The sequence below is a fragment of the Hippoglossus hippoglossus genome, chromosome 6 (assembly GCF_009819705.1).
Source record: "Hippoglossus hippoglossus isolate fHipHip1 chromosome 6, fHipHip1.pri, whole genome shotgun sequence".
NCBI classification, from domain to species: Eukaryota; Metazoa; Chordata; class Actinopteri; order Pleuronectiformes; family Pleuronectidae; genus Hippoglossus; species Hippoglossus hippoglossus.
In genome coordinates this window covers 26,238,338-26,250,447 of record NC_047156.1, presented here as the reverse complement: position 1 = coordinate 26,250,447, position 12,110 = coordinate 26,238,338, and the positions used below count along the sequence as shown (strand labels likewise).

General features: G+C 38.6%; 1 protein-coding gene and 1 long non-coding RNA gene across 2 annotated transcripts; one reads left to right on the top strand and one right to left on the bottom strand.

Annotated features, from left to right (window-relative positions):
* Positions 1–1,499: 1,499 nt before the first annotated feature.
* cpa4 (carboxypeptidase A4) lies at positions 1,500–9,162 on the bottom strand. The gene is made up of 11 exons (XM_034587524.1): positions 8,871–9,162; positions 7,796–7,877; positions 7,127–7,261; positions 6,865–6,963; positions 6,331–6,432; positions 5,789–5,890; positions 5,108–5,218; positions 4,777–4,867; positions 3,538–3,737; positions 2,626–2,710; positions 1,500–1,795 (listed from the first exon to the last, which is right to left on the bottom strand). The coding sequence occupies exons 1-11, from the start codon at positions 8,933–8,935 to the stop codon at positions 1,608–1,610; spliced, it is 1,260 nt and encodes a 419-aa protein (XP_034443415.1). The 5' UTR covers positions 8,936–9,162; the 3' UTR covers positions 1,500–1,607.
* On the top strand, positions 2,633–12,110 carry LOC117762859. The gene is made up of 3 exons (XR_004614088.1): positions 2,633–2,765; positions 8,782–8,788; positions 12,101–12,110. It is a non-coding gene; the product is annotated as an uncharacterized LOC117762859 (long non-coding RNA).

The following is a 12,110-nucleotide window of genomic DNA, read 5'->3' as shown; positions in this document are numbered from 1 at the left end:
CCTAGTGAATGACCTGCAGAGAGCTGGGACCAAAGTAACAAAGGCTACCATCAGTAACACACTACGCCGCCAGGGACTCAAATTCTGCAGTGCCAGACGTGTCCCCCTGCTTAAGCCAGTACATGTCCAGGCCCGTCTGAAGTTTGCTAGAGAGCATTTGGATGATCCAGAAGAGGATTGGGAGAATGTCATATGGTCAGATGAAACCAAAATATAACTTTTTGGTAAAAACTCAACTCGTCGTGTTTGGAGGAGAAAGAATGCCGAGTTGCATCCAAAGAACACCATACCTACTGTGAAGCATGGGGGTGGAAACATCATGCTTTGGGGCTGTTTTTCTGCAAGGGGACCAGGACGACTGATCCGTGTAAAGGAAAGAATGAATGGGGCCATGTATCGTGAGATTTTGAGTGAAAACCTCCTTCCATCAGCAAGGGCATTGAAGATGAAACGTGGCTGGGTCTTTCAGCATGACAATGATCCCAAACACACCGCCCGGGCAACGAAGGAGTGGCTTCGTAAGAAGCATTTCAAGGTCCTGGAGTGGCCTAGCCAGTCTCCAGATCTCAACCCCATAGAAAATCTGTGGAGGGAGTTGAAAGTCCGTGTTGCCCAGCGACAGCCCCAAAACATCACTGCTCTAGAGGAGATCTGCATGGAGGAATGGGCCAAAATACCAGCAACAGTGTGTGAAAAGCTTGTGAAGACTTACAGAAAACGTTTGACCTCTGTCATTGCCAACAAAGGGTATATAACAAAGTATTGAGATGAACTTTTGTTATTGACCAAATACTTATTTTCCACCATAATTTGCAAATAAATTCTTTAAAAATCCTACAATGTGATTTCCTGGATTTTGTTTTCTCATTTGGTCTCTCATAGTTGAGGTATACCTATGATGAAAATTACAGGCCTCTCTCATGTTTTTAAGTGGGAGAACTTGCACAATTGGTGGCTGACTAAATACTTTTTTGCCCCACTGTATATGCCACATCAGTATTAACAACTGTATCTTCAAATCCTAGTCCTGTCCATTTAATTAACTTTGGTTTTGACTTATGTGGCTAACAAAGCCCAAAGGAGAGTGAACAGATTTGCTTTTGTATAAGTCAGAGGCAAATGTTTATATCGAAATATCCCATCTTTCAACTCAAGTCCTGACTGTAAATGTGGAATGCCAGGTTAAGGCCTATTTCAAGACCCCGCCTATTTAATCCTTAGATCAAACCCCTACAACATAAGAAGAGTTTATTTGGTTATTTTTTAGAAGTCTCACGTTTGAGCAAATAACTGCTCTATAATATCATGGAATATTGAAATGGACAAAGCAGAAATATATTTTAAAGGAGAAGTAAAGTAAAAATCCCAAAACTATATCAGGTGGAAAGTGATTTAAAACTCAAGTCACATATCATGTGCAGTGTTTCTCTACAGATATAAAGTCAAATCTCAAGAAAATCAAATAAAAGTAACACTTGTAGATTGACACAGAGACAAAATTATAGTGTATTTGTGACTTTATTGGTCAGTCTTGAAGTCAGATGTCATACATCCGTGTAGAATACTGAGTAATGATGTATACTCTATTCATGTTCATACATTAGTCATTAATAAGGATGGTCACGGACATATCCCATGATATATTTCAGGGCCTGCCAGGTCTCGGAGGCGGTGGGAATGATCTGATTGGCCGGCAGAATGAAACCAAAGCGACCCGTGTCCCTCAGCTCAAAGGCAAAGGAGTATTTGATGCCCACATCGTAGGACCAGTCAATGCTGCCACCACTGGCTTGATCTGTGCGGAGAGGAAGACACATGATAGTCATGTTAATGGAAACAGCGCTAATATCAATATTAATACTGATATTAGTCAGGCATATTACTGTTATTTTGTTTAGTTGAAGTTTTGTTTAATTAATTAAGATGGGGTTTTTTTCAGCTTCAAGAAAAGTCTTTCCACAGTAGTTAGAACTGTCAGTTTATCATTATTTACATCGAAAATTTAGATTTTTTTTTTTACTTACGTGAAAGCCAAAGTCATACATTTCAGAGTATTATTAGAGTATTATTAGAAACATTTAGGTGGTTTATTATGGCAATATAAAGATAATTGTATTACTGTTGAGTAAATACTGTATAGAAATGTATTATATTTCATAAGATGTCATTTGCATGTAAAATTTGCGATGTCACTACTAACTACTTTTGATTACATTATAATAAATAATAGTAAAAAGTATACCAGTATTGGTGCGGTCAATTTATTATTATTTATATGGAATTTCCAAATCTTTTACACAAGCGAAAGTAAGAATACTAAAGAATGTAGGTAATCATATTACTGTTTTATTAATGTTGATATGCAATATGGAATTTTAACTTCTATTCATACTGTTGCTTAGTTTATACTTTAGAGAAGTGAATCATTTTCTAAAGGCTGGTCATTTGTATGTAAATGTTCTACCTGCGACATGGCTAGTCACTACTTTTAGGTCCACAGTTAATTAATGTAGCTGACCAAAAACAAAAAGTACACTATTGTACTACATCAGCTTTCTGTAAGGTTTCTAACTCAAGAATTTGAGATCACATAATATGGTAAAGAAGGATGAGAGAGTTACTTACAGATGATGTTGCAGATGCTTCCCACTTTGTACTTGGTGCCATAAAGAACAGCGAGTTTCTCCACTGCAACTCTGCCAATAGAGTCCTACAGGAAGAAAACAGCACATTATACTGAAGTGAGGAAATGACCACAGATAACAGTGGGACAGAAAGAGAAGGAAAAAGCTATGAAGTTATACTTTTTATTTATGTATTTATTAAAAACTCAGTCAAATGGAAAAATGATAAATGAGACAACCTTGGCAACTTGCAAGGCTGTAGATGTAGACATTCTTTTATTTGTCCACAAATTTGTCTCACAAAGGTTGGTCAAGCTTTGTTCAGACTGCAGACAAATAAGATTTGTTTTCAAAACGCACTGTAATTTACTATTGATCAGATTGGTGTGTTAAGACACCACCAACCCATCTGCATGGGTTCCTGTAGCAATGACTTTCAGTAACTATGCAGCCACCATCTCTCTGAATTTAATGTCGTTTTTGTGTGTCAGCCCCAAAACACACTTTGAAAAACGACCAATCTCATAATGTGAAAGTGAAAAAAAACCTCCATGGCAGAGGTAATCAATTTGAATATTCCAAAAAAAACAAGGCCTTCATAATATATGAGTAACTGCCGGACAGTTGTACAACTGTGTTAACATGAAGCAGAATATGGCTGAGGAAAGTGAACCAGGCGTACTTAAAGGAGATAGTTATTCATAGGTAGTAATGATGAGTTTATATTTTAACAACCCCAGAGCGGCTAATTTGAATTTGAATCAGATATAACATTTTAATTAGGAAATAAACTGTAAGCCCCAGTTCTATAGCTAGGGGCAAAAGAATAGGGCATTTTTCAATATCCTACATCCTCTCATTTAGAAGCCTTGTTGATCCGACCCTCCCTATCTGCTATTTTCGGCTCTCTTACCAGCTCCTGCTGATGGGGCACGGCTCTACAGGAATAACCGTAGGGGTACATGAGCAGCTGGGAGTAGGCATGGACGGAGATGAAGGACTTGAAGTTGCCGTGGCTCTTGATCAGGTTCACCACGTTCTTTACTTCGATCTCGGAGTGAGCTGAGGGGCCGTGGTAGGAATCGGAGCAGGGGCTCTTACTGGCGCCAGGACCTGGAGGGAAGAGTAGAGAGGGAGACAGATCATGATGAATAAAAGTGCTGCAGAGAGGGAGAAATCAGCAGAATTTCATGAGCGATCCAAGAGGCCCCATTGGAGTTTCACAGTCCATAACGTACCTATTACAAAAACATTTAATTCAGTTACATAAAAGGTTCCATTCTACCATAAAGTCTTATTTTATCATGCCTGTAATGTTGAGTTTTTGTTGACATTGTCATCCCTGCCAGCACTAACTGACTAATTCTAATACATATAATTGAATTCATGGAGCTATGCTTCTAATACTCTGCCCTTTCTTCTGACAATCCGTTAAAACTGAACTTATATTATATTTGCAAAGGTCTCATTTGTGGCAGAGCTGTTGTATTGGATTACAACAGCTTGTACACATGTTCCTAACAAAGTGGCCACTGGCTGTGCTCTCGTGTCCAAAAATGTTCATTGTTTCACCTTGTAAGATGAGGCAAAGCATAAATACTTCCGACATGAGTTTTGCTCAGGTTGTTCTTATTATCAGGGAACTAATAACAACAACACAAACAATTCATATCAAAGACCAAGGCATTCATGTGTTAACCTGAAACATGATGAGGAATGTGGCAGGGGATTTCTATAACTGTGTCTGCAAAAGAAATATTCTTCTTTTTGTATAAACACCATCTCCAGGTAGTAAATATGTTATTTTTTTTTATCATATTATCATATGTGTAATGTAGACTGTATGTTTGTATTAAAATATTTTTTTTTAAAAAGGAAGAGATAAGAGGACAGAGGGGTGTTCTCTGTCTGCTTAGTGATATGACATAGTTTCTGAGTTGAATTTAGTGTTTGGATAGACCACGTACAGAGTATATAGAGTATATGTCACATTTTAACAGGTTGAGATTGAATGACTAACTATTAAAATGTTACATGAGTTGAAAATCTGTGTATATATTGTTTAAAATTAGTGTAATGTCACAAATACCATATCAATTCTCTGTGGGCTGACCATCAAAACAAAGTGTACACAAAGTTTTTCTGTACTTACCCCCAAATCCAGCATCCCAGTTCCTGTTGGGGTCGACTCCACGGCACGCAGAGCCTGAGGTCCTGGAGCGGGTCTTACGCCACATACGGTCCTGTACGTCAGACAGCTTCAGTTAGTATCTATCACCATTTGATATTGATTTCAATATAACATGAAGAAGAACAATATAAGTCAAGTTCTACTTCTTGAGAAAATCAATTGTCCAAAAAATTGCTCTGATTGTTATCATGTACCCCTCTCAAAATGTCCACCTTATACAAAAACCAAAGTCAGTGCAAAGATGACAGCTTATACAAGTTTAACACACTCCTATTGAGTGCTGGTGACATACGTTGGTGTGGGTGTAAGCGTAGCCATCAGGGTTGGTGAGGATCAGCATGTAAATGTCCATGGTGTTCAGGAGGGAGGTGAGGGAAGCATCTGTGGTGTATTCACTGGCAATCTGAGCAAGAACACAGGGCACTGAATTTTAAAAAACAATATTCTCAAAAACAGAAAGAAAACTTTGATATCTTATGCATTTTATGTGACTGTAGTGTATGTAGCAGAGAAGGAAAATAAGATTATTATCAAGAAGCTACTGAGGAGAAATATAAAGTCAAATGCACTAAAAAAAGGAGATTTATTAACTTACATATAATTAAAGTACAATTATTAATATGGTTGTCACTAAATATTATTTACTTTTCTCAATTAATCAATACATTGTCTAAAATGGGGAAAAAATGTTTTGTCCAACAAAACTAAAACACAGCGATATTAAATGTGTTCAATCCTCATATTTGAGAAGCTGGAACCAGTGAAAGTCAATAAGATAAATAAATAAAATAAAAGTTAATGAAAATAACACAAAAAATCAGCTGTCAAAAAGTAATTATTTTGTAAATTAATAAATCATTTCAACTCTATTTATCATATTATAACTGTATCTGTACAGCCCTTTTTCTTCTGATGTATTTCTTCTGTTAAGCACAAATCAGTTCAAAAACATAACATCATCCTGCTGTGGTACCTTGTTAGCTGTCCACACTCCGGTGGCCTGTGACACCCATTCCCTAGCGTGGATTCCTGTGTCGATCCAGATAGCAGGACGCTTGGTGCCTCCAGTGCTGAACTAAACACAAAGTAAATTTGGATTAAAACCCCACTTTTTTACTGCAGCCATAGAACTGTTATCTTGGACATTGGATTCCCTTCAGCAGTTGTGTGATATACATTGGTTTTAATGAAGCATGATGTCTGCAACAGGTTTGTATCTCTCCTTATGAGCTACGGATGAAGAAGCTGGTTAAAAGTCAGGAGTTAATACTGGATAATGGGTCCTTCCAGCACTATAGACGTATGCACAGATGAGACGCTGATGAACCTCAAAATTACAGTGTCAAAGTCACACCTTCATTGTATCGACTGTGGGCAACATTGACTTTCCAATATCAGATTTTTCAGTTGTGCTTTAACTTATTTGTTATAATGAAAAAACACAGACATGCAGTCCCAAACAATACAATCTAATTATTTTAGTTGTGTGAGGTGTTAATACTATTATTATCTTACCTTGAGCACGTACATGGGCCTGTTCTCATAGGATCGCCCAATCTCCTCTTTGGTGACCAGCTGAGGGTACTGAGCCACCAGCGTGTCCATCCAGCTGTAGATCTGTGAGGGAAGTAGAATTAAAATACAGCCAAACATGCAATGAGAAGACATGTACTTAGGTCAGGGGTCAGTAAAACCCTGGGCTTCATTTCAGTGCTGTTCACTGGGGGTGGGGCATTGTTTTACAGGTGAAATGAAAATATAGGGCTGAATATTTTTATTATGTTTTAATTGTCTTCATTCATTTAAATTATTTATTAGGATTGTATATGATCTTCCTGATGAGGAACAGCTTAGGTTCATATTCACTGAATCATTATTCAATTTATGATCACAATAATTATTTAAAAGCAAAAGATAAGTAAAACCTTCTGATAAATTATTGATAAATATCTGACTTGATATAACTGACTAGACTAGACTAGACTAGACTAATATAATATAATATAATATAATATAATATAATATGATAAAATAGTGTTTATAGCCTACTGTCTCAAGAGGATGATAGGCTCCAAAGTTGAAGCTCCTGGTGCTGCGCTCCTGCATCCGGTTCATCTCCATCTCAGCTTTCTCCTCATCAAGAACCTCCTAAACGTGCCATGAATGAAATTTTAAAAAGATCAGCATCATAATCACTTCATTATCAGGGTCAAATTAAAACCTAGGAGACAAATAGCCACAAGACAGCACTGATAAATCCCCTGAACCATTCTGACAGAGGTAGAAGTATCACCGTGTGCTAATGACAAACCTGCATGTTTTCAATCACGACGGTGAAAGGGATGGCATGGGCCTGGAGGTACTCCTTCACAGAGCTCAAACTGGAGCGTGGCACTCGGATGTCGACAGGAAGCTCAGTAGAGACTGGGTGCAGCCAAAAGTCCAGCTGGTCAGACAGACAATACGGAGTCACAGACTGGACACCACCAAGGTATTGGCTTGAAGGTGAAGTGTATCTAATGCTCAAGTCAACTAAAACAAACATTTTCTAAATTCATAATCAGTTGCTGTTCTATATGTATGATATGTATTTACTATATTTGCTTGCTTCTGAATCCACATTAAACTTATATCTTCTAAACATTTAATATATAGCACACAATCATAAAGAGGGGAGGTTAACAGCCAGCAGTGAACAGGTCTCGGAGAGTTTCTGACAGGAACATGACTCTGTTAACCTTCAACAGACAGAAACTCTCAAGTGGATTATTTCAAGCTGAACTAGGTTTTTGCCTTCGGCTCTTTTGAAAGTTCGTGGGAAAGCTGTTTGGCACAAGCAGCTGAGAAAACCTGAGCATAGGTGTTTCAGTATTACTGTGTGTGTGTGTGTGTGTGTGTGTGTGTGTGTGTGTGTGTGTGTGTGTGTGTGTGTGCGTGCGTGCGTGCGTGCGTGCGTGCGTGCGTACGTGTGTGTGCATACCTCCCACTCCTCTTGGGTCTCCATGGCCCGCAGGAGTTGGAGATCTTCCTCCGACCGCACATTGACTCTTAGGACCTGATCTCTGGAAGAAAATCAATTCAGTGTGAACGATTTTATTATATATTAAATTGTTTATAATGTTTCTGCATGATGCTCGTAGTCATGACAGTTTACTGAGTTCAACAATAGAGGTTGATATTGAATTCATTGCTTTGTTTAGATTGTGCAGAACAGCTTGTACCCAGACTCATGATTCCCACTCTGTTGTCTTTATTGAGAGTGTAATTATGACTTGATCCACCTCAAAAAGAATCATGTTCTACCCATTGAAAACCAATGGGTTTTATTTTTCATGCTGAACAGGGAGGAAACATTATTTAACTTCAACTTCATCTATACAGCAGTTTAAACACAACATTGTTGATTCAAAGTAACACATAAATAACAGCCAAATTATAAACGAGACAAAAAGGATGGGGCGAGGCCATTTAGTGCCTTGTACACAAATATAGGAATTTTAAAATCCTGTAGCTGACAGGAAACCAATTCTCTCATACTTTTATTCATTAGCTGAGACTGAATCTTCTTATTGTAAATTGCAGACAGAGTTAATGGATTCTGAACGTGTATTCTTATAATTGATGCTGTAACTTTAATCTCTGGAATACTAGTTATTCTATTTGCAGAAACACATATGTTTACTGTGTAGCAACATTTTATTTTTAAATTTCTATTGATCATCAGCAAAGTTGCTCATAGCAAAATTAAATTTGAATTAAATTTGATATTTTCTGACAACTGGAAATTGTTGTTAGGTGCCGCATGTTGGCCTGATTGAAGTATCCTTTATCTTATCAATAAAATTGTATTTAGATCAATAAGAAAAGAAAGGTTAAATGATAGGGGGACATATTTAAAGCCCTGCCAAGCTTTAAATATCAATGGTCACATAAAGTAAAACTTTGACGACCTCTGTGCCAAGAAAGGTTAGAAGTCAAATGTTGAGGTGAAGAAAATAACCCTAGAATGAAATCAATATGATCGTTCCTTCAGCAGTGTTCACAGATAAACTCACCCAGTGAAAACCCTCTCAGCTGCAGCTGCAGCCACAAGCACCAACACCAACCAGAGACCTCTCATCTTGCCTGTGTGTCCAGACCACAAGAGTGTTCAGGCATCAGATCTCCTCGTCTCTTAATACCACCAGCAGACAGGTGGACCGTTCCCACGATGCAGGACAGAGTAACTTCACTCTGCTGCTGATGACACATCCCCTGTGTGGAAAAAAAGGTTATTTTGAGGGACGAATGTGCTGAATGAGCTTTGTATAATCTGCCCAGAGCTCAGCTGCTGATAGTGGCAGTTTCCCCAGATATTCGACTGACTTTAGTGAACTCTGATGCAATAACTTTGAGTATTACAGGGCTGTGTGTCTTCAAGGTGAAAGAGAAACATGGATCAGCCCATAGGCTCCTGGTCTATTAAATTAATATAATATGCATTAGCTGGTTATATGTGTCCTAAATCCATTAAATCTATGATTTACTCTTGGGTTGAATATGAAGTCATTGGTTTTATGGCATGGACTGTGATGACAGGCTGCAGTTACTATGAAGTTGAGTTAAGTTTATAGTTTTTCTTCTATTCTACTGGGGGAATGGCAACAGGAAACCATCTGCATGAATGAGCTAGCCTGTCCTGTCCCAACAGAGTGGTTACTTCTGTATTGACGGCTCCGTCAGTATCAGGTGGATTTCTGCTCTGCCCTATACCTCTCCCTGATCATTTCAACCAACATCGCAGACTTTTGGTGAAAAAGCACGTCTGTGGGCTCATTTTGCACCCCCGACCAATGCACTGCCCTGAGACGAGGAGGGGAAAAAAAATCCACAACCACAAAATATGTCAAAACAAGCACAATTCATCAAACCCTTTTATACGCCGTCCCTGTCTCTGAGGAATATGCCCCCATATATCGGAACACCAAGGTCAGCAAGTGAAGACCCTTATTTATTTCTACTGTCTACAGCCAGGGACATAAAGACATTCTTTTCACAGCTTTGTGTTTCAGAACTTGACAAGTTGACCTCAACCCTGTCAAACAGCAGTGGGATGAAGCCGAGGGCTGACTGTGAGTCAGACCCTGTGGCCGAATGAGAGTAAAGCATTTTACCAAAATCTGGTTGAAAGCCTGAAACCAGAAGATAAAATTCCCATTGAATTTAAATGAGATATTCCACAATAACAAATGACCATAATGTTCAGATGTGCTCATATAATAAGAAGATGTAACTAAGAGATTGCAAGAAATACTCACAAAAAAACAGTAGGTGGCAGTGCACCATCACATTTCTATTACAGCACAGGAAATGTTATTTCCCATTTATGTCTTCACTGAGTGACATCTGATTTAGGAGGCTGGAATTACCCATAACCTTCAATTATTGATCACACAGTGTATTAATCACTGTCATTGTTAGAGTTGTTGCGTATGGACGTGTGAGGGCATCTTTTAAAACTGCAGTATCACTCGAGCTGCTTTTGACAATTGATCAATTGTTTTGATTCCCTTTAAATCACAAACATCAAACTAGGTGGCTTCTTGATTAAGAATAAGAGTAACAGTTTTGCTCCTCTGTTTTATATGATTGTGAAATTAATATTTTGGCTTTTTTGATGGTTGATTGGACAAAATAAGATGTTTAAAGATATTATCTTGGGCTATTAAGGAAATTGTGACAGTCACACACCTTTCAAACACAGGATACTATACTGAACACTAACATCCATATATATCATATGTAGATTCTAAACTACAGTAATATCCACAAACAAAATCTGGAAGGTCATAAGTCTTGTTGTGAACAAGTGAGTGTTACACCAGCTTCCAGCCCCTGATGATAATATCATGTGGACATGTGTAGTAGAAGAGCACAGGTGTTATTGAACAGTGATGGTGGGTCTGTGCAGCTCACGTGTGACAGTGTGACAGAGAATGTGTCACAATGACTGCTCCATAAAGCCCCATAAGCACCTGGTATGTAATGTCCTCCCAGCATCTTCACAATCCTAATCATGTTTTATCACGCAAACACAATCATATTTTATTACCGTTAGCAGGGGGACCTGAGGTTTGTGTCACATTATTCATTCAGATATCCGCTGGTTGATACTAGAGAGTACATCTCACAGCCTCCATGTTCCATCAGCTGCCGTGACAACCCACCAAAGCCGACCCCTCCACTCAGAATTAATAAAAAGAGGTTTTAACATGTCACTTCCCTTCCCTTTCACTGCAAAACAATCCCACGAGCCAAAGTGGGAGAAGGGGCTTTAATAGGTAGGGTAGGATACAGGGGACGTGGGAGCTGAGCTGGGGCTTTCCATTTTTTCTCAATGTGGAAATTATTTATTGCTACTCCTGCTGCATGAGTTTAAAAGTTTAATGTCCCCATAAAAAGTGACTTTACATGCAAATGTGTGTGTTTTTCCTCCCTCTTTCCTCCCCTGTCATTTGCCTCTAAAAGCTATATGAACAAGGCACCTCCGACTAGCTTGTTCCACATGACTTCCTCTGCTGCACTATAAATAGATCCATTTACATTGCATTTCATGGCTGAGCTCCCTCTCAATATTTCAGAGGCCCACCAGTAAATTGACCATTAATCATTTATTACTCACTTGTTCCTCTCATTTTGCACATAGCATATGTGTAGATATTGCAGAGCCTTTGCCAGAACAAGATTAGTTTTTTTATTATCTGTTTTGTTGATATTTTCTGTCGACACGCTGCAGCACGGCAGAGGAAAGATGACTAGAGTTGTGCGCTGCATGCTTTCATGTCACCTGAGCACATCTCCCTCATGTGACTCATGTCTAGTCTGGTGGTCAGATGATTGAAGCACGGAGAAGTGGGTCATCTGTGACTTCCTATTGAGAGGAAAACTATCCCGTCTGATTTGATTACACTGTTGGATACCAGTCTATGATGTGCAACGAGCTCCCTTATTGAGTTAGAGTTGAAATTCTATGTAGAACTAACTTTAACATTCGACAGCAGGTGGGAGTGAGAATGAGAAGGTGACAGTTTCTCTGCTAGTGAAAAAGTGAAGAGTGAGACCGCTGATTTAAAATGCATAAAGAGGCGCCACTAAACTTTCTGATCTATTTAGCACGCAAGTGCTGCCTGTGTGTCTTGTACTGAATACGTTATGTGGACTGGGTCTAGAAAGGTGCTCTGATTAATTCTGACAATAAAAATTAGCAAAGCTGACATAATAAAAACATCTTAACATTTGTCTTGAGCCACTGATTT